This window comes from Gossypium arboreum, chromosome 11, assembly GCF_025698485.1.
Source record: "Gossypium arboreum isolate Shixiya-1 chromosome 11, ASM2569848v2, whole genome shotgun sequence".
Classification (NCBI taxonomy): Eukaryota; Viridiplantae; Streptophyta; class Magnoliopsida; order Malvales; family Malvaceae; genus Gossypium; species Gossypium arboreum.
Window position 1 is genome coordinate 1,486,161 of NC_069080.1, and position 26,660 is coordinate 1,512,820.

The 26,660-nt window shown below is 32.0% G+C and overlaps 5 protein-coding genes across 12 annotated transcripts; 2 read left to right on the forward strand and 3 right to left on the reverse strand.

Moving 5' to 3' along the window:
* Positions 1 to 1,079: 1,079 nt before the first annotated feature.
* LOC108455944 (protein yippee-like At4g27740) lies at positions 1,080 to 1,953 on the reverse strand. 2 transcript variants are annotated; one of them, XM_017754529.2, is made up of 2 exons: positions 1,552 to 1,656; positions 1,080 to 1,450 (listed from the first exon to the last, which is right to left on the reverse strand). In XM_017754529.2, exons 1-2 carry the CDS (start codon positions 1,639 to 1,641, stop codon positions 1,226 to 1,228), a joined length of 315 nt encoding a protein of 104 aa, XP_017610018.1. In that variant the 5' UTR covers positions 1,642 to 1,656; the 3' UTR covers positions 1,080 to 1,225. The 2 variants fall into 2 exon arrangements, 1 of the variants encoding a protein (XP_017610018.1); XR_008274234.1 differs by lacking the exon at positions 1,552 to 1,656 and adding an exon at positions 1,755 to 1,953 and having other exon boundaries at positions 1,313 to 1,450.
* Positions 1,954 to 3,385: 1,432 nt separating this feature from the next.
* LOC108454079 (protein MATERNALLY EXPRESSED GENE 5-like) lies at positions 3,386 to 10,827 on the forward strand. Of its 7 annotated transcripts, none has more exons than XM_053021296.1 (7): positions 3,386 to 3,689; positions 4,752 to 4,963; positions 5,072 to 5,309; positions 5,409 to 5,470; positions 5,576 to 5,657; positions 7,090 to 7,209; positions 7,328 to 7,676. In XM_053021296.1, exons 1-6 carry the CDS (start codon positions 3,596 to 3,598, stop codon positions 7,191 to 7,193), a joined length of 792 nt encoding a protein of 263 aa, XP_052877256.1. In that variant the 5' UTR covers positions 3,386 to 3,595; the 3' UTR covers positions 7,194 to 7,209; positions 7,328 to 7,676. The 7 variants fall into 7 exon arrangements, with proteins under 7 accessions (XP_052877256.1, XP_017607881.1, XP_052877257.1 ...); XM_017752392.2 differs by having other exon boundaries at positions 4,842 to 4,963; XM_017752391.2 differs by lacking the exon at positions 3,386 to 3,689 and adding an exon at positions 4,250 to 4,430 and having other exon boundaries at positions 4,842 to 4,963.
* A 2,614-nt stretch (positions 10,828 to 13,441) lies between these two features.
* LOC108454727 (oligopeptide transporter 6) lies at positions 13,442 to 16,561 on the forward strand. Its single transcript, XM_017753277.2, has 6 exons — positions 13,442 to 14,141; positions 14,387 to 14,484; positions 14,561 to 15,130; positions 15,225 to 15,483; positions 15,578 to 15,760; positions 15,833 to 16,561. The coding sequence occupies exons 1-6, from the start codon at positions 13,674 to 13,676 to the stop codon at positions 16,445 to 16,447; spliced, it is 2,193 nt and encodes a 730-aa protein (XP_017608766.1). The 5' UTR covers positions 13,442 to 13,673; the 3' UTR covers positions 16,448 to 16,561.
* Positions 16,562 to 17,125: 564 nt separating this feature from the next.
* Positions 17,126 to 19,916, reverse strand: LOC108454531 (outer envelope pore protein 37, chloroplastic). Its single transcript, XM_017753025.2, has 6 exons — positions 19,368 to 19,916; positions 18,572 to 18,661; positions 18,028 to 18,198; positions 17,708 to 17,802; positions 17,453 to 17,573; positions 17,126 to 17,377 (listed from the first exon to the last, which is right to left on the reverse strand). The coding sequence occupies exons 1-6, from the start codon at positions 19,749 to 19,751 to the stop codon at positions 17,243 to 17,245; spliced, it is 996 nt and encodes a 331-aa protein (XP_017608514.1). The 5' UTR covers positions 19,752 to 19,916; the 3' UTR covers positions 17,126 to 17,242.
* Positions 19,917 to 20,602: 686 nt separating this feature from the next.
* LOC108457431 (uncharacterized) lies at positions 20,603 to 23,638 on the reverse strand. The gene is made up of 8 exons (XM_017756490.2): positions 23,315 to 23,638; positions 22,562 to 22,706; positions 22,314 to 22,482; positions 21,940 to 22,210; positions 21,566 to 21,831; positions 21,277 to 21,492; positions 21,098 to 21,200; positions 20,603 to 20,991 (listed from the first exon to the last, which is right to left on the reverse strand). The coding sequence occupies exons 1-8, from the start codon at positions 23,463 to 23,465 to the stop codon at positions 20,930 to 20,932; spliced, it is 1,383 nt and encodes a 460-aa protein (XP_017611979.1). The 5' UTR covers positions 23,466 to 23,638; the 3' UTR covers positions 20,603 to 20,929.
* Between the last annotated feature and the right edge of the window lie 3,022 nt (positions 23,639 to 26,660).

The following is a 26,660-nucleotide window of genomic DNA, read 5'->3' on the forward strand; positions in this document are numbered from 1 at the left end:
CCTTTTAAGTCAATCTCTAGCAGGCTCTACTTCTATGGTTTTTTTTCTTTTTTGTATATTTATATTTACTTTTTTTTATAATTTGTCTTTTTAATTATTTTATGGATAATGATCTATGTCATCGTTACAAATATGAATAACGTATGGTCTAATTATAATAATAATAAACGTGACAATAGCAACACATCCAAAAATATATTTTTTATAAAAATAATTACATGAGATTTTAATTAAAATAATAATGTCGTTATATAAAAAATTATGTTGCTTGAATACCATGTCGTCGTCTTAGTTGGAATCTTCGTCATATAAAAAATATATTAAAATAAGATTATGAATATAATTTTTAGATTTACGTAAAAAAACATAAACACCCTCCTGATAATATTATTTGTAAAATAAATGTATGTTTTAAATTTTATAACTGAGTTATTATTTCATATTTAAATTTAAGTTTAATATTTAATTTGATATTTATGTTTTATCAATAAATAGTTACTTTTGTTTGTTTTAGATTACATTTTAGTCTATCATTTTGTTATGGAGTGGTTATTTTAGGATGAAAATAGGTTTTAATTAAATAAATTTAATTTAAAGCGCCATGTAAGATATCCAAGTTGGCATTTAAAACTCATTTGGACTACCACATAGGACAGTTGTTAGGGAGGTCAAGGAGCTTAATGATAAAGTAACCACTTCGTAACAAAACGATAATGTAAGTGACTAAACATAATATTTTAAACGTAAGTAATTAAAATATAATCTAAAATAAATAAAAGTGACTATTTTTTAATTTTTTTTTTTAAATTAATGATTTTCTATCCCAATAGATATTTGACTTCCAAGTTTAATGAATTGATGCCATCAAATAGTATATTAAATCTTTTTATCTTTCGAAAATAATGCATTTGAAAATTCAACACAAACTAAAAAATAATATCCGAATTTGGAAATTAAAGATAGAACAAAATTAATGGTGGGTCGGGAGTGGTCTAAATCACACGAGAAAAAGTGGCCAAATTCAACCACTTAACAATTAGCTACAAAATCAATGAAACTGGAAAAATAAACACTAGAGATTAATATAAACTTTCAATTAAAACATAGATTTGTATATGCAAATTAAAATCTGATATCATACAAATTTCATTATTATATAGTTTATTAATTTATCCAACTATATACCCATAACATTATTCAAACTATATATTTGATTATTTATTAATTAATATTCTTGGAACATCTTAAGTTCTTCGAGAATAAACTTGCCTTCCTTGTACCTGTTCTTCAAATCATAAGACTGAACATATTTCCAACCCAGTTCTTCACCGCACTTACTGCAGAATACATCAGCAATGCTGAACCGACCAGTTATCAACTGCTTGTCGTATTTCGGGCCCAACACGATGTTCATTGCATGTTGGAACATATATGCTTTCCCTGATTTCGCCTGTCATAATAAAAAAAAGAAAGAAGAAAAGACGACCAAACCAAAATCAAACTTAAAATTCTTATTTTAAAAAAAATAAGTCGTATAAGTAGATTGATTACTATGAAATTTTTAGAAAGAAGATCGTCGATAAGAGCAAGTGGATTTTTGCAGTTTCTGCATCTGTACAAGGGATTACCACTGTACTCCATTAATGTCCACTGAAGCTAAAACTATATAAGAACACAGAATAAATATGCAATTCTTTTAAGAGAAATAGAAAAAAAGCGATTAATAAAAGAACATTGGAAAAAGAGAAATATACATGAAGAAGATTTGTGATGATGAGTTTCACAGTTAAGCTGTGCTGAGAGATGAAGAATCATGGTGGGTGTGGCGATGGTTAAATAATACAAAAAGGTAGGGTTTAGGGTCAATGGTCATCGCCCTTCGGGGCTAAGTTATGTATGAATCTAAAATTCTAACGGAGAAACAAATGGTATGATAACGACTATAAATAAATATTGGGTAAATATCACTGTTTGTAACTCAATTATTAATAATTTTTTTGTCATCCGATTATAAAAAATTATAAAATAATCACCTAATTATTTAACTTAATTTTTATTAGTCATCAGTTAGTTTACATTAAAATTGACATAATAGTAATTTTAACTCTCAATATTTATAAACTATGTCAATTTACTTTTGATTCTAAAAATTAACCCTCAATGTTTGTACATTGTTGAATTTGATTTTTTTTACAATTTTATTTTTCTTTGTGACATTGAAGTTAATTTTAAAATAACGAGAAAAAAATGAAAGTTATTATTTTAGATTTTTTATGTTTCCATTTTTTGTATATTTTCAATGAAATTTATCTGATAAATTTATTTTTAACTTTCTAGATGAAATGGTTACAAAGAGAAACAAAATTGAAAAAAAATCAAATTACATAATGGGCAAATGTTGAGGTTAGATTTTTAGGATCAAAATTAAATTAAGATAATTTATAAATGTTGAAAGTTAAAGTTGCTATTATGCCAATTTTAAAAGTTACCACTGTTAGCTAATTGGTGAAATTAACATAATATCAAATAAATGAGTGACAAAAAGAAATATACTAATAATTGGGTGACTAATAATGTAATTTATTTTAGATATTTTAATAATATTATTAGTAATTACTTTTTAATTAGGTTATATTTTAATTTTTTTCTTTTTATTTTGTTTAGATATAATTTAATTTTAATTATTTTCAGGAATCTAAATTTATTTAAATTTGTCTTTCGATTATTAGGTATTTTTTTATATTACAATTAGAACTGATCTCGATAGTCATTTAAGTTATAAAAATTATAAGAAAAATATATTTAACATCCTATTGAGTATATCTCATCCCAATTTATTGAATTTTAATTTATTTTTTAATAAATATTTTTACTTATTTTAAATTAAAATGCATTTATAATATAAAAATACAAAAACAATTTTTAATACATAAAATTAAATAAATATTTAACTATACTTTATAATTATCTTAAATTACACTTTTTACTATAATTTAAATTGACCAAGTTTATAAATAAGAGTGTATTACTTGAATATAAGAAAATTATTTTACTATTATATTAAACATAAATAAAAATATGAATAGATAAAATTCGACAAAATATTAAATTATACTTTATATTTATTTTGAATTATACTTAATTATAATTTAAACTATTATTTTTATTATTACGACTGAATATAAAATTTTAATAGATAAAATTACTAGAAATTATATTAATATTTTTAGAATTACTAAATATCACAAAGTGTTTAACTTTTTTTTACATTTTATTTTTAAAATATTTTCCGTTTTCTCATTTATTTAATAATTTTTCATTTTCTAATATTTTCAAAAAATTTCATTCAATTTATAATAAATAATAAATAATAAAATACAAGGACCGAAATGGAGTAGGGCAGAAGCATCATTTATACGAACTTTCTCAGTCCACTATAGACACACGTTTCTCCATTCTCCCTATTACGTCGTCGTTTAGTTCATCTTCTCCAAATTTTGTTTCTTGCTTAATTTTGTCGAAGTATTACTGTTCTATTTTTTTTTTCCTCTCCCCATATCTTGCACTATATATCTTAAGCTAATAGATAAGAAGCATGTCCGATTCTTATTGGAGGTACACTGACCCTCGCCAACCTCCGCCTTCCTCGATCCCTCCTCTCGTCGGAAAACGCCCTCGCTCCGATTACGGTAGATTCGACTTCTTCTATTCTCTTTTGTTTTTGTTTTCCTTCCATTTGTTTTTAATCTATTCTCAATTTAGGGTTTCATATGTTTTTTCATGTTGCAAATTTAACCTTTGTTCCTTGATAGAGAAACACGGATAGGTGAACAAAAGGGAAATCCTTCTTGTGTTGATAATTGATATGCTCTTGTTTTTCTATAAGCTGATTGATTTTTTAAAATGCTAGTTGAAATTTCAACTGTCTGATGCATTGATGAACTAAAATTTCAGTGATTCCCAGTGTTAATGTCAATGTTTGCTGTTTAATTGGTCTTTTCAGTGTGTAATTGCTAATTGCTTGCTTGTAATATCTGGAACTTAGCATAATTGGGTTGCACTTCCATGATTGCGTTTTCATTAGGTTCATTTTTTGGCACGGGTGATTATTTGTAATCATGGATTTAGAAGCTAGAGAGAATATTGGAAAACCACTGGTTGGTCGTGTTTTTCCATTGTGTCATGTGTGTCTGACACACTACCGATCTTGATTACTTGTTATTGTCTCTTTTGCCAGTACTGTGGGAATGGAGCAAGCTTTGGCATTTATTAATTGTTGGCCATCTGAATGCTCGATGACTCCCTTGTCTGTTCTATACTGAATGACCGAATGAACATGTTGCTTTGTGTGGTTAAGGATTTAAGTATGCATGCAGCCTTAACCAGTTTACTATCTGAACTTTTGACGAATTACTATCACTCTAATGATGGTGAGAATCAGTTTCTTAAATTGATCAGAAAGAGAAAATATTTAATGCTGATAAACTATTTGGTGACTATATTGCTTAATTGGTATGCTTTGTACTTAATTCATTCATGTTGGCAATTTTAGCAACTTTATTGTGTCTTGTATGATTCTTGGTACCCTTTTAGCGGATTCACTAGTTTGTTCTAATTGTAACCCTCAAAGGTTTGAGGAGATCAGCACTCTGGTGTTGGTGATGAAGAAAGAGATCTTGTATTCACATTTTCATATCTATATATGCTGCAGTTTTATGTTCCTTCCTTAATGTACTCTGACCTCTGGATAGGATTAGTATGTTGCTCCTTCCCATCCCATCTCTTCGCTTCTTCTTTCCTTGGTGGTTTGCTGGCTGAAGAGTGTGTGCTTAATCTTGTAGTTGTCTCTGGTGGCCATGAGCTCTCTGGTTATTATTCACGGGACGATGATAAAAGAACAATGCGGGCAACCAGAGATAGTGACTCCATTGGAGAATCTTATGATCGTTACGTTCGCAGCACGGTATTAAAATATAATATATTTTTTAATGTTTGTGTCTGATAAAGGTCCAAAGTTCTATGCTCTTTATGATTATATCAATAGAGCTAATAAATTACAGCACCCTTCCAGCAACTGTCATCATATAGTGGGAGTCAGTCTGGTAGACCAATGAGCGGTGGAATGCCCGGCCGTGCTGTTGATGATCCCCGAATGGTGGGTATTGGTGGTCTTGATCCTGGACAAACAATAAAAGATAGGACTATAGGATTTGGTAGTGGAAGGCCTGAACCTCCCCTTCCTCCTGATGCATCCAGTACTCTTTTTGTTGAGGGTTTGCCTCCTGATTGTACACGCCGAGAAGTTTCTCGTATCCTGTCATTGGCTATAATTTAGCTTCAGCTTCTTCTATTCTTTTCTTTTTTCTTCAATTTTCCCCTTTAGTTTTATTCCTTCACTCAGTTGACAGATATTTTTCGCCCATTTGTTGGGTACAAGGAAGTGAGACTTGTAACCAAGGAACCAAGATATGTAAGTTAATTTTTTTATTTTTGCCTTGACTTCAGAGTAAATATTAAGTACATTGTTTGCTCAAAAAAAAAAAAACAGTACATTGATAATTCATGATTTCTGCAGGCTGGAGGAGATCCAATAAAACTTTGTTTTGTTGATTTTTTAAGCCCATCTCATGCTGCTACTTCAATGGATGCTTTACAAGGTTAGCCTGACAAGGATTTTCAGTCTCCAGTATTTTGCCGATCAAAATGGTTAAATTTCATGGATGTTATTTGTTATGCCATAAATGAAGGTATTGACATACCCAATCACCCATGCATGCACTAGTGAAGTGAAGCACAGAATAGGGGCTTATGTAATCAGTCCCTGTTTTATTTCGATTCCTCCTTTTGCTTTCCCCTTTTCCTTTGTCCAATTTTTTCTTCCAAGTGAGTTTTAGAGAAAGATCCAATTGTAAGGGTATCAGATATGAGAGTGGAGATAGGAATAGAGAAGATTGTAGCAAGATTTCTTTTCAAAGGAATGACTCCTTGAGCGCTTGGGGATATAATTAGATGGTTAAGTTCAAAACCAAGGAGTCATTTGGTTCACTTGTTCCTGTTTTGTTAATTAGTTTATGTCTTGTTTCTTAACTTTCATTTGCAATGAATGACTGGTTAAAAATATAAAATCAATGATATAAATGCTATGAAGGGACAGTTCAAACAGAGAATCTCAGCCATCATTGTTCCATGACAAGCTTAGGTTTCCCTTCTTTTTTCATTCATTTTTTGGGGGTTCTTGGATTTTTCTCTGGTCAAATTAGTTATAATTCATCAGCATGTATGTTTGACGGCCTGTGATTTCAGGGAAATTTTCGATTTGTACTTTATATCAGCAATTAAAGAGGTTAACTGGAGAGATAATATCTTTGCATTCTTCTCTGCAATTTGTTCATGGATTTTTGTTGGGACCTTTCAGTTCATTCTGCATTGATATTGAATTTCTTCATGTTATTTGATACTAGCAAATATGGTGGTCGAAATTTGCAAGAAAATTGAGTAGACCAGTCTCCTGCATTAGTTAGATCCTCCAAAATTCTGCAACTTACTAAGAGTTTCACTTCATCAGTCCAAAAGCTTAACTGATCGTCTTTCTTGTACTGGCTGCGTTAGTTAGATTCTCAACTGGTTGCATGGACTAAATGTGACACTGACTAATCGTCTTTCTTGTTCACTTTATACTGTGTGGTCTTTCTAACATTGCAATTCTATATTCATTTATCCTGGGCCTCTTCTCATCCTTTCCCATTTCCATTGCCATGTTGATGTCATCTCATAAAATTAATCAGGAAAAAGAAAGCTGTTTATACTTCACAGTTTTGCCATCTATTTTAGGGAGAAATAAGAGCCTGGCAGTTAGCCTTCTGAAACCTAGCTTGTCTTTCCCAAACCCTTTTCCGTTGTTTCCATTCGTTGATACAGGGATGTGCTGGAGCACTGTGTCGTCGCTAGGATTCTGAGAAAGTAAACCTTTATCGATGGAATTTTTTCATTGAACGGTTCACGTCCTATCGTGTGTGGGTCACGAAGCCCTCTTACACTTTCAAAGCGCGGTAAGTTGTGCGATATAAATAGTTAAGTTCGATTTTGCAGGTTATATATTCGATGAGCATGACCATGACTCGGTCAAACTAAGGTTGCAATTTGCTCGCTATCCTGGTGCAAGGTCAGGTGGCGGGCATCGTGGCAAGCGCTGAATTGTACGATTTGCAGGTGATTGATACTTATTTTATCCAGTTGACCTTTTACCATTCATGGTCATGGGTATCATAAGAAATTTCAGTATAAAGCGATTGATGACATTTAATCATGGAACGACACTTATCTGTAGGATTTGCTCAAATTTGGGAGGTTATGATAATGAGGGATGGTACGACGACGTTGTGATTGCAAGAATTACACCTTACACCAGTCTTTGAATGATCGATTTCATTAGGATGAACTCGAGTTGTGTAGTTTCCGATAATTCCAGGATAATCGCTAGATATTTGAGTGTGTTTCTTTTCTGCTAGAAAACAACAAACTGTATTTGGTTTAATTATTTGAAACAACTTCGTATGCATTTCACGGAATTCTTCCATGCTTGTTTAAGTTTGTAATGAGGAGTCATGATCTGGAAATATTTGATTAACAATGGGCGTGCGGTGAAATAGCTTCGTGTGTAATCATTTTTCTCGAAATTATTCTGCAGTTCAGTTCCCCATCTCTCCCTCTATGAAGTTTGAATAAAAAGAATGGATGAATAAAATAAAAGAAGCCTCTTTAGAAGGGATTGTGATGTGCCATGTGCATTTGCATTTGCTTTTTACCACCCACCAAAAAAACTTAATAATAGTCCTTTCCTGTAGGATGTAGTTAGTAAGTAGCACAAGATATACTTTGCTGTATTTCAGGAGTGTTGGCATGGCTGAGCAGATTTTGTTGATGTGATGATTATTGTTTTTGGATAGCAATATGAAGCTGTTTAGTTGTATTGATAGAATAGTACCGTATGCTTATCTTTTGAAGAGTCGGTTAAGTACTAAGGCTAGTTCTTCTATACAGAAATTAGTACTATTTGTAGTTGCCAATATGTTTTATGGCAATATATATTCCTTCCTTTTAATGTGTTGATGGTCTTGGTGGAATATATGACTTAGGATGCTTGTAAAGGTGATGATGCATTGATGTTGACTGTATTCAGGTACTATATCTACTGAAGTTCGCCCACTGTGAATGTTGTTTTTTTAAAGTTTCAGCTACAGAGGCTTCATAGGCGGTTAAGAAAACACGGGAATAGGGTTGAAGAGTAACTAGATGGAGTTTAATGCTGAGGTGTCTGCATGTGAAGTGCTATAGAATTTAATGCACTCACACTGACTGATGGTGTCTTTTTTTACTTTTGTGGAGCTACCTTACATTAACGAGCCAATAAATTTTTTTATACAATGTTTAGAACTATTCATGACCTCTCTTCAACTTGTAAATAGGGGGATAAAACACACTTGAGTGCGCTTGAATCCGCGTCCTCTTACACCAGTAACAATGTCAATGCCAATCAAGTTAATATTAATCGTTAGACTCTATTCATAGCTATTATTTAGTTGGCAGTTCGTAAACCCAGCTTTCTATATCAATAGCATGTTTTTTGACTATTCATTTTTCTCGAAGTGCTCATCCATGTTTCATGCATATACGGACATTGACTATGAGGATATAACCCCTCCAAGATCTTCCAAAAAAAAATTGAACATATCTACATAGAACACTTAAGCTGGAGTCCAAGTGGCATAGTTTTTTGATCTGATATTTTTATTTGGTTTCACGAGTGTTTGCTGATATAATCAACTAAACTGACATTGGTGAGATTCTTGTAATGATCATACAAATCTTATTTTCCCTGACTACATGCATTTTCTTCACATGGATATTTACTTTTAATCCATGAGATTATCCCTTTAGATTAAAAGGCTTAGTCTTCAGCTTAGTTCCAGTGAAGTTTTAGACTTTAAATACTGAGGAATTTTATCAGCAATCTAGAAAAAAAAAAAGAAAAAAGAGGCTAAGGTAGCCGACAATTATATGATTTGATCCTCTAGTTAAAAGGAGGATGTTGATCGACCCCATTAGAAAAATATGCATGCTTCTGGAAACAAGAAGAAAAAAGGCCCTCCTGTTTCTTTAATGTTGCCTACAAACAACTTTGCATTATTAGCATGTGCAAGTGGTAGACTCTCATTGGTCATTTATATCATCAATTGGTAACATATGGTGATGAAAGACTATAGCTTTCAACTTCCCATTTAGGTAGTATTGAAAAAATATCTCTACCAATGAATCTATAATCAGCTGTCTCAATCAGTCACTGGTGTATTGGTAAATGACTTGAGATATATGAGGTTGAAACTAGATGTTGGGTTGAGTCAAGTTTAGGTTGAATTTATATATGATATTAGTATTTTTTATGTTTGTTCGAGTTTGACTCTTCAAAACATGAGTTTAAAATTTTATTTAAATCTATTTTATATTTTTAAATGATTAATTCAATCTCATTTTAGACTTGTTCATATTTTTAAAGAAATATATTTTTAGTTTAGTATTTAATATTTTAGATTTTTATTAAAATTTTAAATATAGCCAACATATTTTCATATTTACTTAGTATTATATCATTATATATTTAATTTTATGTAATATTAATTACGTAATACGTGAAAGTAAAATAAAATATATTAGACCTTACTTGGAGGTTCAAGCTGATTTGCACTTTAAATGAGTTTAATTTATAAATTTATTTTGGGACCTTGTGTTATCTAAACCCTATCATATTTCTTGGAGATCTTTAATTACGTTCATTTGAAACAGAGGATATGGATTTATGATTTTTTTAAAAATTATATTAAAAGTCTAATTTTAAGTCAACGATCTGTTTTTATTAAATATTTTAATTTCTTTTTAGATAAAACCGGTCCAGTTTATAAAAGTGCACAGAATTTTAGGAAGTGGTAAAGCCTAGTTGCTTATATTAGAGAGACTAGGAGGACTATAAAAATGTGGACCGTTAAAGTGGACCGTTAAAATAAATTGGAGGGACCATTGAATGGATAAGATATAAATCCAGATTTTGTCATCTTTTCGAGCCCTAAAAAAGGAAAAAAGTCAAATTGAAATAGAAGGAAGGAAATATTCTTTCATCACATAATTTATGGTTTTTAATTATTTAATAATATTTAAGTAATTTTTTATGTTATTCATATATGATTTTGGTGTTTTGTTATCTTAAAACTTGAATCTTAAATTTAGAATTTTGAACTCTAAATTTTGAATCTTAAATTTAAAATTTAAAATCTCAAATTTTAAACTCTAAATGATATTGGGATTTAGGGTTCTGAATTCAGAGTTTAGGATTTAAGTTTCGAGTTTAAGGAAAAAAGTTATTAAAATTATATGTTAATGATATAAAAATATTAAAATATTATTAAATAATTAAAAAAATTATAGATAATATAATGAAAATTATCCATAAAATAATTTCTCATGGAAGAGCATGGTATAGTGATGAATGCTGCTGATTGGAAGATAATGCATTAGGTCTGGTTGAAATTAAGACGTTGCCGTTAGACCATAAGTTAAGAAGAAGAAAAAGCAACAAAAGAAAACCCAAATATGAAGAAAGCTAGGAGGTGAAGGCGTCAGTGTTAAATGGCAATACCGGCAACGATTGGGGAAGGCAGTGTCATCATTTTTAAGTTACAATGTTTACGCGCTTTGTATAGATTTATTGTATTAATTAATTAATATATATTTGTATTTATTTTGTAGTCATATTTATACTATATTTGTTCGTACAAACACTCAATTCAACAAATCATATAAATAAATTCAATACATTTTTAGATTCAAATCATCATTTATATTCTATAAAACTATTTCCTATATATTTTAACATTTTATATTTAAAATTCTATTTAATATAAATTTATGTTAAAAATTTTACGCGTAGATGTGTAAAATCATATATTTAGAACATAAATTTATATTTAAAAATAACATATGATAAATAATGACATGTATGATTTGAAATTAATTATACTAATATATATTTGATTATGAAATAATATTTTTTTTATAATTTCTCTAATCAATCAAGGACTTAATAATATATATGATTAACATAATCATATCATAAGCACACGAAAAATCTTTGCGACTCGAACTTGTGATATGCAGCATAAGCTAATTCAATAATGCTTTTGTACGAAAATCTACTTTTGAGTAAAGTAAAAATTTTCTGTTTTTGCTTTTGGCTAAAAAAGTATTTTTCCAAAACATTTTTTGTCCCCAAAACACTTTTATCAATATCTTGTTTAGTAGTAATATTATCTCAAAAGTGCTTATGAGAAGCAATTAGAAGTATTCAAACGGTTAACCGAATCAAATAAATCTTAACCGAATTAACTGAACTGAATTTTTTTCAAAATAATTTAACCGAATTGAAATATTTCGATTAACTCGGTTGGTGAACCGAATTAATCGAAATTTATATATATATTTTTTGTTAAAACAAGTATAAAACATATACAAAATAAATTTATAATGTTCATTTGATTGGATTAACCAAATTAATCGAACTAGTAATAGTCTAATACAAATTATATGTAATATTATTTGTTAAGTCTAGTTAATTCGGTTAATTATTCTATTTTGAACCGAATTAACTGTTAATTAAAATTTTAAAACACTTTTAATCGACATTTGATCGAACTAGATTAATTAACCAATCGATTAATCGAATTAGATCGATTTAGTCAGTTAATTCACTTTTAATTGAAGTTTGAACATTCTAAAAGTAATGCTAAACCGAGGTTATATGTCTGACATTATGGTTCACATGATTAATTTGTTAACAAGTACCTTTCCTTTTTTTGAAAATTATGTCATTTCCTGTTAAAGGGGCGTGAGGAATCTTGTTATCCAAACCCCTTTTTTTGGCATTTAAATTTCTAATTTTGGGATTTTGTTTTCTGTCATTTCTTAGTGGAAATTGTTTCCAGTTTTGGGTTACTGTACATGAAAGTTTACCAACCTGATTTTTGCCAAAAGGAAATTTTTATTCTATTTAATTTTACACAATCATTTATTTCCTCTAATGAATTTGATATTAACGGCTCAAATTAATTATAAACCCTAAAATAAGATTTTTATTATTATTATGATTCGATATAAATACTAAAATCCAAGTCAAATAAAAACGTAAAATTAAATTAAAAGTTCTCAAATGAAAATAATAATAATAAATCTCGTTAATAAAAGTTATCAATATTCCATCTATATAATAAAAATTATTTAAATTGCAAATCAATTCAAAGTTTACCAGACAAATTTTTTTTGGATATTGTTTAAAATTTATTTCCTAGTTTTATGATAATCTCATAACAAAATTAAAAATTAAAAAGGAAAGATTATGTATATCAAACAGTATATCTTTTTTTTTTCAAATATTCAACAGATGACCATGATCCAATAATGTTCCTATTTAAATTTTATTTTTTTAAAAAATAATAATATTAAAAATTAGCATTTAATTGCGGTACGATTTGTTGGACAGGAGTAAAGAGTCGCCGAAATTTATTCTTATTTTTTGGCTTTTTTAAATCATAAGATTCCAATTGATTCTCTTTTATTAACAGCTTTTCAGGCTTTTTTTTTTCCTTATTAGATTAAATTTCCTGGATTTTCTTTTTCAATCTTATCATATATATATATATATATTTATGGTTAAAATAGGCTTTAAGCCCTGTATTCTTTCTACATTTAAAATTTAAACCCTCTAGTTTTTAAATTTAAAACTATAAATTCAATTATTAGCACCGTTTAAATTTTTCTGTTAAATTTATGTTTTTTATTATATGGTTACCAAATGAATATTTTTAGGTTTAAATATATCATAAGTTCTTATATATTTTAAAATTTGAAATTTAGTCCTTATACTTTTATTTCTAGGGTTTAATTTTTTATTTTTAAATTTTAAAATTCAATTCCAACTATTAATACTATTAAAATTTATTTTTAATTTATTGGTGTGATATTTTGAAATAAATTTAACAAAAATATTGACAATACTAACAATTAAACCTAAATTTTGGTATTTGAAAAGTAAAAGACTAAAATTTTGGAAATAAAAGTATAATGACTAAATTTCAAATTTTTGAAGAGTGCAGGGATTTATTACACATTTTAACACTTTTTTAAATATTTTAACAATCCAAATCTTAAATTTGAATTTTAAACCGTAGAAGGATTAAATTTTAAATGTAAAAAAAATACAGGGACTGTGAAAAATTTTAACCATCGTACACCTAGTACATACCTTCCTCGCTGACACTCTCTTTCAACTTGCTAAAACCAAGGAACGTGGCCTACTTGACTTACTATATATTAGCTCTTCCACTAGCTTCAATGGAGAATGCTCAATGCCTTTATGAAATAAAACCCAAACCAAAAATATTTATGGAACATACCCTACCCAACTGTATCACTGTTCCCATTTTTCTTTAACAATCTCCCCTTTCTTTTATTGATTTCACATTACGTCTGTGCGTACATGTTTTTGCCCCTAAGAACCTTTTGAATATTTTAAAAGATTCCCATCAGTTTTTTCTGGTGATTTAGTGAAGAAAAAGGGGGAAATATCTGAAATGGAAGCCATGGAGTTACAGCACAAGGTCGAAGAAGAAGAAGAATGCCCTGTTAAACAAGTTGAAATAACAGTGCCCAAAACTGATGATCCCACTTTGCCTGCAGTGACATTTAGGATGTGGGTTTTGGGTCTTAGTTCATGCATTGTTCTTTCATTTGTTAACCAGTTCTTTTGGTATAGAAAGATGCCGTTGACTATTTCCTCCATTTCCGCCATGATTGCCGTCGTGCCACTCGGCCATCTCATGGCCAAAACATTGCCGCATTGTGTGTTCTTCGAGAATACTAGATTGGAGTTCTCAATGAACCCTGGTCCATTCAATATGAAGGAGCATGTTTTGATTACTATTTTTGCAAATTCTGGTGCTGGATCTGTTTATGCTACTCATATTTTGAGTGCTGTTAAGCTTTATTATAAGAGGAAGCTCACATTTCTACCTGCTTTACTTGTTATGATCACAACCCAGGTTTTTTTTTCTTGGCTTTTTTTCCCATTAATATGCGTGTGTGGCAAGTAATTCCAAGTGTCATGTTCATATCCTGCACCTATGTCGGAATATGCATCTTATATGATTGATATTGTACATGTTCATATGCTTGTGTAGTGGTAATTCGAAGGGTCGTGTTCATATCCCCGTACCTATGTCTGAATATGCGTACTTACATGGTATCTTATACGATAAAGTGTTGCTCTTGTTGTGTTTCATTACAGGTTTTGGGGTTTGGTTGGGCTGGGATTTTCAGGAAATATCTGGTTGAACCAGGGGAAATGTGGTGGCCATCTAATTTGGTCATGGTTTCCTTGTTCAGGTATTTGTTTTCGAGTAATATTGTATCTGTCTGCCGATGTTTGCTTACGTATTTTGTGTATCCATCATAACCGCAGGGCTTTGCACGATAAAGAAGAAAGGCCGAAAGGCGGGACGACTCTGAACCAATTCTTTCTGCTAGTCTTGATTTGCAGCTTTGCATACTACGTCCTCCCTGGTTATCTTTTCACTACATTGACATCTTTCTCCTGGGTTTGTTGGTTAGCTCCCAAGTCAGTTTTAGTCCAACAACTCGGCTCAGGCTTGAATGGCCTTGGAATCGGTTCTTTCGGCATAGATTGGGCTACGATTTCCTCATACCTAGGGAGTCCTCTCGCTAGTCCGTGGTTTGCTACTGCCAATATCGCTGTCGGTTTCTTTCTTGTGATGTATGTCATGACGCCACTCACATACTGGTTTGATGTCTACAAAGCCAAAACCTTCCCTATTTATTCTAGTGAACTTTTCAAGTCGAACGGAGAATCGTACGACATATTGAGCATCGTTAATCCATCCTTTCACCTAGACAAGGAGGTTTACGGACAAAATGGTCGAGTGCATCTCAGTGCTTTCTTTGCTATGACTTACGGTCTCGGTTTTGCTACCCTAACTGCAACACTTTTCCATGTCCTGCTATTTGATGGAAAGTAAGCTCTTGGCTTTAAAAAGTAACATATAACAAAATAATATATATATATATATATATCTTATCTCCTATTTTTCCCCTGTTCCAATATGCAGAGAACTATGGCAACAAACCAAAAGCGCTTTCGGAGGTAATAATAAGATCGATATTCACACAAGGCTTATGAAGAAGTACAAATCCGTCCCAACGTGGTGGTTTACCATGATCCTTGTGTTGAATCTCGCCCTTATACTATTCACTTGTGAGTACTATAATGAGTCACTTCAATTGCCTTGGTGGGGTGTATTATTAGCTTGTGCCATTGCTTTATTCTTCACCCTTCCTATTGGTATCATAGCTGCTACCACAAATCAGGTAAGAAGAAAGCTAATTTTCTCTCTGCATCGATATGTTACTTCGATTGTATCTGAAATTGACTCTTCGGTTTGTTTATCCTTGGCATCCGTAGGCTCCAGGTTTGAACATTATTACCGAATATGTGATTGGATATATGTATCCGGAGCACCCTGTTGCTAATATGTGCTTCAAGGTGTATGGATATATAAGCATGGTTCAAGCTCTAACCTTCGTTTCAGACTTCAAACTTGGCCATTACATGAAGATTCCACCTCGATCGATGTTCACAGCACAGGTCAGTTTTCAATCTACAATCCTGAAAATCACTGATATATCGTTGAATATCTAACAAATTTGGTATTTGCAGATGGTTGGAACACTTGTTGCAGTCTTTGTATACACCATAACAGCATGGTGGCTAATGGAAGAGATTCCCAATCTTTGTGATACCTCCTTGTTACCACATGACAGCCCATGGACTTGTCCAATGGACCGCGTGTTTTTTGACGCATCCGTTATATGGGGACTTGTCGGACCTCGTAGAATATTTGGAACAGAAGGCGAGTACGGGGATGTCAATTGGTTCTTTCTCGGTGGAGCTCTAGCTCCTTTCCTAGTATGGCTGGCACACAAAGTATTCCCAGATAAAGAATGGATCCGCCTCATCCACATGCCGGTTCTCTTAGGCGCAACGTCTATGATGCCTCCAGCTAGTGCAGTAAACTTCACGAGTTGGCTTCTCGTCGGCTTCCTTTCCGGATTTGTTGTTTTCAAATACAGACCAGAATGGTGGAAACGTTACAATTACGTCCTCTCAGGAGGTCTTGATGCTGGAACCGCTTTTATGACAGTCTTATTGTTTCTTACACTGCAGTCAAAGGAAATCGGCGTCAGCTGGTGGGGAAATGATGGAGAAGGGTGTCCTCTTGCTGCTTGTCCAACTGCTAAAGGCGTTATTGCTGATGGTTGCCCTGTTACTTAATATTTGTGTTACTATTGAATCCCTACAACTGTTCATCAATCTCTTAGTTTTCCACATTTATTACCCCATGTTTAAATACTTGTTTATAATATAAACTTTGTTCTTTATGTTAAATTCGAGTTTCTTTTTTCGAACATTCAAGCTTTACAATCAGAGACCGAAATGGAACTTAAGCGCTCTAAGCTATACGTATCGTGGAAAATAACCACCAGATATCTGGTGTAGACTAAACAAACTCGAGAAGCGAGCTTGCATTGGCTCGAGAAAAACAAGCAGTCTCAGACTTGAACATACGAGTCTTTAACGCTTTGAGAAAGCTCAACCATCACCCTCAAGCGAGGTGGGAAAGCCGACGGCAAAAAAGTGCCACCCAAAGATTATTTTGCCAAAAGGGAGGCGAAAAAAAAGGCCAAAACGGCAGGTGTGTTCAAGCACCCAAATTCGAGTTTCTTTTTATTCAGACTCGAGTGTGAATATCAAATAGTATGTGTATTCAACACGGCTAGGTTCACTGATGACAACTGATGGAAACCAAGCATTGTTTGGTCCCCATTATGAAACCCGAAATGATCAAATTCAAATTAATTTGATCCATCAAATAGACAGACATGGGCCCATGTCTAAATACATAGATTCAAAAAATAATAAAGGGTTAAAAGTAACATAGATAAGAAGAAATTATTCAAAGAGTAACTTGATTAACCCAGTGATGCAATATCGTCATTATATAGCAATTAGCATCATCGTTACAAAGTGTTCTAAAAACCATGTCATTTAAAAAGAGTATGTATGAAACTACAATATATCCCACCTCTTTTTAACACGAAACATTAATGCCGATGATTTAATGCCATCTTGTGGTACCTGGAGCATAAACTGGACTTTCATCTTCATCGGGGCTGTCTTTGCCTTTCCGTTTTCTTCTCCGACCTGTAATTATCGTCATCAGAACCTCAACCTTACAATGCTGGCCTCAACCAAGTTAAAACAAATGCAAGAACTTACCCATAGAGAAGCCCAGCCGAGACGAACCTCTGAATCATAGCCAGCTTTGAATTTGAAGTCTTTGTCATATGTGTGCTTGTAAACAGCACTCCAACAGTTCGAGTCAAAATTGTACCAGTAGCTGCAGATAAATAAATTAGATATTGCAGGAATAGCTCTCTATGTCTCATGCAGTAGTAATGATAGCCAGTATGGACCTTTAATTCCAAAAGAGATTTCGATATTTGACATAGAGATACTAGAAGGAGTTCTAACCTCAACTTATCAGATGGACTGAAACGTCGCTTGAATGCAAATGAAACAGCATTCGATGGCAGTGAAATGCTTGGAATAAATGACAGTGATTCATCCTACAATTCAAAAAACATTACGAAAATGAAACACTCAAAAGCAGTGAAAAATCACATATCCATAGCGTTTACCCACAACCCAGCTTTTTCCTACATAGGGGGTGATCCATCAGCTATAGTGTAAACGTTGAACAACGAGAAAAATGCCAGGAGTAACTCATGTACAAGCCACAATAGCTTATCAATCAGTAAGTAAATGAACATAAAACTGACAAAAAGAATCACCTTATATGAGTATCTTAGTCTCAGTTCTTCATCTGTGTAATGGGCTGCACCGACCCCATTCAAAATCGGACCTTTAAGAATCCCATTTATCAACAATTTGCTTGGCACTTCTTCATCTTCTCTCTCCTCAAGTGTAACTTCACCGGTAGGGAATCTAATTGTTGCTTTCGGCTTAAGCAACACAATAGAAACGGAGGCAATTAGAGAGAAAAAAGAGCTAGGAACATGTTTTAAGTATATTAAATCGGAAAAAGAAGCATATGAGAAGGTGATAACATATAAGCATAAAAACGCAAGAGCACCATCGCCAGTCCAGTCTCAAGCGAAGCAAAGAAGCATAGGATCAGTTGACTAATGCATGCAGATAATTAGATAATTACAACAATATGATGCCACATGCATCCTACAAGCAAGAACCTGAAAATTGCCAAATACTTCTTCAACCCCAAAAAGCAGCTAAAATCGCAACCATACTATCACCCAGAAACAGCAAAGATCAGAATTTTCCCGAAATAATAAGACACTATGGATAAATAGGACTCACCAAGCCAATATATGGAACAGGAGACGACACTTCAACGGCATAACCAGGATCAGCAACATTCGCAATCATTGCAACCTCGCCTCGTTTTGCCTGAAAAAGAATATATGAAAGAGATTAAAAGAGATACGCCCTATGTATGGCATCAATGAAATATTCATTTAGCACTTCACTTAACATTGTGAATAAAAGTGCTTGGCTTCAATATCAACTATAAAATATTCCCATTCCCAAAAGCACCTCTTCAGGTTTTTATACTAATTCCAAAAGCAAAAAAGAATATTCAATAGGGTCTTCAATTTCATTAAAAAAAACACCCAAGAAGGTAAAAGTATCATGGAAGCCCCTGTACTGGTAGTTAGATTGCATTTTACTCCCTCTACTGAAAAATTGGGCAAATTAGTTCTGTATATTAGATTAAAAAGTAAATTGCTCATTTTTATTAAAAATTTCATCCCGTTTGTACTGTTAAACGTACTGTTAAACTAGCGTGGCATGCAATATGTACCTCAGATGTAATTTTTAATAAAAGGACCATAAATAGATGGAATTTACCCATTTTTAGTAGAAGGACAAAATGTAATCAACTCCTAGGCCTCCATGGTAGTTTTACCCACCCAAGAACAAATCTGGTTTTCAAAATTTCCTCTTTGAAACACAAAAAATTGAAACTCCCTTTGAAAAGAATCTACATCCTAATGACTCACCAAACAAAACAATCTCTCAAAGTAGGGTTCATATATTTTCATTAACACTAAAAACTTCAACCACTGCAACTAAGCAAAAAAAGGGGGCAAACCTTAACATCATGAGCAGCTTTGAACTGCAATTTAGGACCCACATCAAAAGATGTCTTGATAAGAGCATTTTTTTCCTCAGGATCATAGTGAATAGACAAATGCTTCGAAGTTAACGCCAAAAGAGGCTCCGAGATCTCACGTTTAACGTTATTAACGAAGGATAGTTTAAGCTTAGCAAGGTCATCGAACAACTTACAAGACACTTTGTGAAAGAACACACGGCTATCACTGTCGAACTCTGAAGTCACTCTAAGGGATGGTCTGTTGGATATCAAGGATAGAAACTGATTGGGTTTTGTGGGCGGCGGCGGCGGTGATGGTGGTGCCGGCGGTGTTATGGGTGAGATTAGGTAATCAGGGGTTTGTGAGGATGGTTCCAGCATTGCTATTTTTTTTTAAATTTAATTCAAAAAATAATATTGAAAGGCTTGAAATTTTAGGCTTATCAGCTAACAGAGAGCAACAAGCTAAGGCTTTGCTTTGTTTGAAAGAGAAAAATAGAGATTATTTTTTTTTTGGATGTTTATAGTTGGGGCCATTTTTGTTTCTTTTTTAAATTTTTTGGCAAATTTTCTGAAATGATTTTTGGGTAAATTGCACTTAAAGTCATTAAATAATTAATAAATTTAATTTTTAGACATCCAACTTCAAAAAGTTATAAAATACTCATTAAATTATTTGAAAGTTTTAATTTTTTTTTGGATAAAAAGTTCAGCTAACAGAATTATTTGAAAGTTTTAATTTTTTTTGGATAAAAAATTCAGCTAACGAGTTGCAAGCCATGATTCGATAATCGGTACTGTAGATCAATAACCATCAACGAGTAGAAAAATATATTTTCGATTAAATATAAATTAATCTGGCAGTTAGTATGAAGATAGTAGAAGATAACTGTTATTTAATAATAATAAAAAATCCAGCGAGGGTTCAGATTAGTGCATATGTGCCTTGGAAGTATTTTTAAAAATGGTTTGTATTGAAAATATATTATTTACAATTTATATTTAAAATTGTAAACTCTTAAGAAAATTTTGAAATAATTGAACTGATCTATTATTAAAAAATAATTTAAATATAAAACAAAAGTACATATCTACACGATACCTTGATTATTTAAATCATATCAATTTATTTAATAAAATTATTTAAAAGATTTTAAGAAACAAATAATATCTTTTATAAATTTAAATTAAATATAAAAATTTCATAATATATATATATCTGAGCAATTCGATTCACTAAAGAGAAACATATTATATGGAGGAAAAACTAATACAAATTATAGCCCAGTTTTTGGAAAAGAATAATAATAATTCTCATAAAAAAAGGAAAAAGAAAAGGTGGGATATTTCATAATAGTGTCCCTACTTTAACAGAGGAAGAAAAAAAAAAGGGTTAACTATTGGTGCTGATTAACAGACAGCCCCATAAACGAATCATAAATACTCAAAGTAACCTATGTTTTAACCCACATTTACTTTCACTACTGTAAGAATCAAACATAAAATATAACCCCAATGAATTATGCTGTTGCTTTCAATTCAATCCTTGGTTGCCTTTTTCAATCATTTAATGCTTCAGCTTCAGGGTCCCTTTCCTTCATTGCTGTCCAATTTTCCATCTCTGATAAAGAAAGAAAAAAAACCCGAAAAAATGTTGTTAGAAAACCGGAGATGGATTGAGCGACCAGAAAAACGATAGATGTTTGATTTGGTAGAATGTATGTTACTTGGTTTGTCTGAAATTGCCATCAGCCGTCTTTGCAAGATGGATGCAACAAGGAGAAAAATCGAGCACATACCGAACATAACGGTGATGGGGAATGCGTCGACCTTCAGAGGCAAAAACGGGATTAACAACGGAGTTAATAATGTGTCTTATGGTATGTGATTTGAGTGTTTAACATACATTGTATAGCACAATGCAGACGAAGATGTTGAGAGGAATGCGGAAAAAGTTCATGATGGTGCTCCGAGCCTCCTCCGGGATGTATTGGGATCTCATTTTCATAATGGATGGCCAGAATATCCCTACGCAAGCTTCAAAAGTACAGAAACCAAGAAGTTGAAGACAACCTGCGAATGAGATGCTTCCGCCTTTCACTTTCGAAGGTGCTACCAAGAACTGTTGTAAATTCATCTAGTTAGGAGCCCAGTTAAAGAACGAGTAAGAGAGAGTATGAGATGTTGGAACGTACATTGGTTATAATCGGAAGCGTGAGAGAGGCTGAGGAAATCACAAAAACGATTTGCATGTAGCTTTCTACCCTAGGTGATGATCGAGCCATCAAACGAGATGCAAGGGAGCTTCCCAACATCGAAGCCAACATGAAAGTGGCGAAAATGAAACCGTGAGGGATCTCTTCTTCGTTGGGGCTCAAAGCAGGTGTCCAAAGGAACACAAATGTGTACATTGAACCTTCGAACAGAGACTGTATTGCACCCAGCAAAGCAATTTTTTCATCTGCAACACACGGAAGAAAACAAATAAGGATGACCGTTAAAAAGTCATGAGGCATCAGAGATGGTAATCGATCAATGATCGAGTTTTAAAGTAAATATTGAACTCTACCCGAAGCTATTGCTACAGCAGCGCCCCTGAACTGGGTCAGCAAGTCCTTATTTTCTGAAGGATCTCCGAAATTTTCGGTCCATGATGATAAAATAATGGCCATCCCAATGGCAAGAAAGATCGCAGCAGCATCAAAAGGAGCCACAGGTCCAAGGGATAATGAATCAACGAGCACGTTTCCAAACAACCCAGCCAAAATGGCAACAAGACCATTACCAAGAAATATTGCCTTTGAAAATGTTAAAGATAACCATTGTTGCTCGAAGCCCCTCTGCAAAGATTCAAAGCAAAAACAGACTCCTCAAGAATAACATAAATCGTAAATCTAGCTTGATATGCATCGAAGAGTAAAGAGCAAGGAAGCGACGACTCACTTTATTATGTTCTGCAACAAGCCATGACTCGAATGCCGAAAAGAGAAGAGAAGTGGCGATACCTCCCAGAACCCGACCTACCATCAAAATTTTGTATTGAGGAGAATGTTTCGTTATGCAACTAAGCATGTAAGTTATGCAGTAAGTAACACAAGCCCTCCTTCGGCCCCTGAATTGAACAAATGTAAGTATTGTCAGCTTAAGACAAATATATGTCTGCTACAGAATGCAAACTAAAAAAAACTTACTGTTTGTCTGCTAAAGATCCGACAATTGTCCCGAACAACATAGAGGACCCAAAACCGGCAATAAAAAGTTGTCCAATTTCACCTTTTCCGAACCCATATGTACTGTAAAGATAGTAAACATACGGACCCTGCAGCCAGTCTCCAGCTATTTACACATAAACAACCATTTATCAAAACAGAATCAGAAGAAGTAACGCGTTTAAGATCGCGAATTACACGGATCGAACAGCAATGTCATTGAAGACTAGTACTTAGAGCTAGATAAACCGCTAATTATGAATACGATTCATCGAATTTGTGACTCGGGGTTTGATTATATAAGGTGCCGTGTGGGTACTAAACTCAAAACCAAAATTGGACAAACCATCGTCAACCAAATAGAACCACGAAACCCAGCAATAGCGACTTATCTCCAACACAACAAAAGAACCACTGGCAGACCGTAATGGAGACAGAGGGGGCCTTGCCCCCCAAATTTGAAACTTTTCATTTTTCCCTTGAAATTTTTAATTTGGTCCCCCTAATTTTTTGAAAATTTTAATTAAGTTCTTTTATATTTTTTTTCAAAATTTTCATTTAAACAAAAACATTATCATATCACCCCCCCCCAAAAAAAAAAACCCAGATTCAGACTACGAAACCCAGATCGACAGCATTAGATCAGATCCAAGTTAATATAAAAAAAGATCTAAAACGACAGAAACGGAAAATCAGATCTGGGTATAATAAAGTTAAGGGAGTTAACTTAGTTACCCATCATGAGAGAATAAACGACAAGATAATTGTTCTTGAAGGAATTGAAAGCAGAGGATGTGTTGATTCGATCTTTGCTGTTCTTGCTTAGCTCTAATGCTGCCACCACCGCTCCCAATGCCCCGAACACCACGAAGTAGAACAGCTCCATTGCTGCTGCAGCTGTTTACAATACTCACGAATCACCAGTCACCAAAATTCTTCCCTTTTTTGTTTACTTCTCGGGAGAGACGATGGGAGACTTAATGTAAAGCTGCGAAGTGTGAAGCCATATATAAGTCCTTTCTGCACAGTGTGGGTTCATATTTTAGTGCATTAAATTGGGTTTTAATCCACTGCACCCTTTACTTTTTAGTATTTGGTGCATTTTCATTTAGGTTAATATAATTATTGATCCCTTAATTTCAGAATTAAGTTTATTTTAGTATCTATACCTTTTTTTGTCTATAAACGTGATAATTAGATTCATTTTTGTTCCTCGACTTGGATTTTGGTAATGATGTAACCAGTGATACTGGAATAAGACCAAATTGAACAGACCGAGAACTGATCGATATAACAGTTAGAACAAAGGGATTAAACAAAAAGACTCGGAAACTGCTTAAAATTGATAAAAATTAAAAACCGAAACAAAAATAGATCGTTGAATAGGTTGAACCGGTTTAATAAATTTTTACATTCTATTTTTTTTAGAATTTGATAAAATTTTAATTAATTATTTAATTATTATTGTTTCAACAATCAAATTGGTTGAATCAAGAATCAGTGATCTGACCTATTCAACCACAAATTCGATTATTAAAACATTGAATGGGACACTATAAAATTGTATCACATATCACTTGGAAATTTATATAAAATTTTAAATTTTCAAGTAATGCCATATCATTAATTTTCTTATATTTTTCAAATTCAGGATCAAAATAGACCTAATTGACTAATTGTCAAGTTCAAGTGTTAAAATGGACAAAAAAAATACAAGTATCAAAAGTTCAGGGCTAAAAATTATATTATCACTTTCATTTAAATGGTTGTACCTTTGACTTAATCGAGAAGAACAGTGTGGTCAGTTTCATAGGGTACGATAGGGTAATAGCGGAGGGGTGTTGGAGATATAGTGGGGACGAGTAACAGACGATGGAAACCGTGAAGGACGCGGTTATTTCTACAATTGGATCCATTGATGTTTCTTTTTTTTTGAACTGTACACGTGGCGGGACCTAGGTTGTCCGGTATGACCAGTACTATAGCCGAGGTGTCGGTGGTTCATATGGTGAACGCATTTGGCATGAAACTGGCTCTGATTATGTCTTTAGTCCCTATATTAAAAAACTGAAATTTGAAATTTAATCTAAATTTATATATTCATTTTAACAACATTATTATTAGGTCCCAAGTTGTTGTCATTAAAGCAAGAGATAAAAGCGACCTTTAGTTTCAGAATTCAACAATCATCTTGATCCCTAAACTTGTTTTATGTCCTTATCAATTTCGAAGTTTTGCATTTCTTTTAATTTAGTTCCAAAACTTGAATTCCATTCTAGAGTGACGATATAATATTCTGAAATTGTATTATATTACCTGAAAATTATTAAAATTTTTATTTTTTTAAAAAAAAATAGATGATGATGGGGCATAGTCTCAAGGTGCCACATCATCATACCTTGACAAAATTCAAGTTCATGGACCAAATTGAAAAAATTATCAAATTCTAAAATTAATTTGTACTGAAAAAAACCAAAAATCAATATAAAAAAGTTTTCAAATCAGGGACTAGATGTTATTTTACCCTTCCAAGCAATTAGGCTAATTTTATTTTACTATTATCCAATCACTGTAGTAAAACCATATGAAAATCCATTTGCATACAAATAAAATGCTTAAAATTGTTTAAAAGAAATCCGTCTTCAATTTAAAGGAAGCAACTAATTATAACATTAAAAATATAATCAATTAATTGAATTACGTGATATTTAAATAATTAATTAAACTATGTAAAACTAAATTAAAATAAAAATTGAATTTATAAATTAAGGTTTAAACTAAATTAAATTTGGATTTTTTTTGTTAAAATATACAGCAAGTCATTGTACTTTTATAAATTTGGAATATAATCTCTATACTTTTTATTTTTAGAAATTTAGTCTCTTTACTTTTTAAATTTCAAAATTCAAATCTAATCATTAACACTTTTAAATTTATTTTGTTAAATTTAGGTTAATTATAATATTGTTTTCAATTATATGTCTACTAAATGAGTATCTTTTTATATATATTCAAAATGTCGCACCTACAAATTTAACAAAAAAAAACAATATTAAGAATTGAATTTAACTTTTGAAATCTAAAAAATAAATGAATTAAATTTTTAAAATAAAAATATAAAATTAAATTCTAAATTTATAAAAAATATAAAATTCTTATCGCATATTTACAATTATTACACTTCCAGTGGGCTCCAATACAAAGGAAATTAATATTGAAAATGATGGTAACATATTGGTGGGTGGGAGGTGCCCCCAGATATTGTACTGAATAGCCGGTTTTGGAAAATTCTTACAAGATAAAGAATTTATAGGTTTGCCAGTCAAATATACCATGCACCATTTGATTTGCTTTTACGTGTTCATATGTCGGGTAGCGTCGAGATTAGATTTTAAAAAATTAGTTTGAGTTTAATTTGTTTAAGTTTATTCAAATAATTCGTTTTAATATTCAAAAGATATAAATATTTGTTTAAATTTAATTATAAAATTATATAGATATAAAGACAAATTTAGACAATATTTTATATCAATAGAATGATATACCGAATCGATTAAAAAACTTACATGTATAATGAGTATAAATATCTTAATAAAGTGAACAATTGAATTGTTAAAATCATTTTAATTTTACATCGGTATAAATATATAAATATTTCATATTAAATAAATTTCAAATTATATCATACTGTCTTTTTAGAGTGAAAACCACAGCTATTTTGATGAAGTGGATATTATATATATGTGTATATATATATATATGCATAAATCAGTGTAAAATGGGACTTTTTCGTGCTTGAATTAGTCGACTATCTGATAGTGATATGCATAAAACATTGTTCGACTGAAGCTTTTCATTGGTTAGAATAGCTTCGAAATTCTTATGAAAACGGTTCAATATCTTAAAAGAATTAAAAATCTGGAACCGGAGTTTCTTAAAACATTTTATTGATTTTTTTTAGTTTTTCATAGGTTTGTTTTATAGATAATATAGTCATGGATGATCATCCCGTGGCGATAAGAGTTTTGCTGCTTCTACGATAGTTTTCATGTCTGATTCTTTAACTAAGTTCTGATTCCTT

What these genes read in the sequence shown, in the direction of transcription:
- LOC108454531 (XM_017753025.2), bottom strand. Translation starts at nt 19,751, where the DNA reads ATGCTGGAACCATCCTCACAAACCCCTGATTACCTAATCTCACCCATA. An exon ending in GACTAAGATACTCATATAAG is followed by an intron (nt 17,803 to 18,027) that starts GTGATTCTTTTT and finishes TTTGAATTGTAG; the next exon opens with GATGAATCACTGTCATTTAT. An exon ending in AGTCCATCTGATAAGTTGAG is followed by an intron (nt 17,574 to 17,707) that starts GTTAGAACTCCT and finishes ATTTATCTGCAG; the next exon opens with CTACTGGTACAATTTTGACT.
- LOC108457431 (XM_017756490.2), bottom strand. Translation starts at nt 23,465, where the DNA reads ATGGAGCTGTTCTACTTCGTGGTGTTCGGGGCATTGGGAGCGGTGGTG. An exon ending in CGCTTCCGATTATAACCAAT is followed by an intron (nt 21,493 to 21,565) that starts GTACGTTCCAAC and finishes AATTTACAACAG; the next exon opens with TTCTTGGTAGCACCTTCGAA. An exon ending in GGCAATTTCAGACAAACCAA is followed by an intron (nt 20,992 to 21,097) that starts GTAACATACATT and finishes TTTCTTTATCAG; the next exon opens with AGATGGAAAATTGGACAGCA.
- LOC108454727 (XM_017753277.2), top strand. Translation starts at nt 13,674, where the DNA reads ATGGAAGCCATGGAGTTACAGCACAAGGTCGAAGAAGAAGAAGAATGC. An exon ending in GTCCTGCTATTTGATGGAAA is followed by an intron (nt 15,131 to 15,224) that starts GTAAGCTCTTGG and finishes TCCAATATGCAG; the next exon opens with AGAACTATGGCAACAAACCA. An exon ending in GATCGATGTTCACAGCACAG is followed by an intron (nt 15,761 to 15,832) that starts GTCAGTTTTCAA and finishes TGGTATTTGCAG; the next exon opens with ATGGTTGGAACACTTGTTGC.
- LOC108455944 (XM_017754529.2), bottom strand. Translation starts at nt 1,641, where the DNA reads ATGGAGTACAGTGGTAATCCCTTGTACAGATGCAGAAACTGCAAAAAT. An exon ending in TTCTTTCTAAAAATTTCATA is followed by an intron (nt 1,451 to 1,551) that starts GTAATCAATCTA and finishes TTATTATGACAG; the next exon opens with GCGAAATCAGGGAAAGCATA.
- LOC108454079 (XM_053021296.1), top strand. Translation starts at nt 3,596, where the DNA reads ATGTCCGATTCTTATTGGAGGTACACTGACCCTCGCCAACCTCCGCCT. An exon ending in ACGCCCTCGCTCCGATTACG is followed by an intron (nt 3,690 to 4,751) that starts GTAGATTCGACT and finishes ACCTCTGGATAG; the next exon opens with GATTAGTATGTTGCTCCTTC. An exon ending in TAACCAAGGAACCAAGATAT is followed by an intron (nt 5,471 to 5,575) that starts GTAAGTTAATTT and finishes TGATTTCTGCAG; the next exon opens with GCTGGAGGAGATCCAATAAA.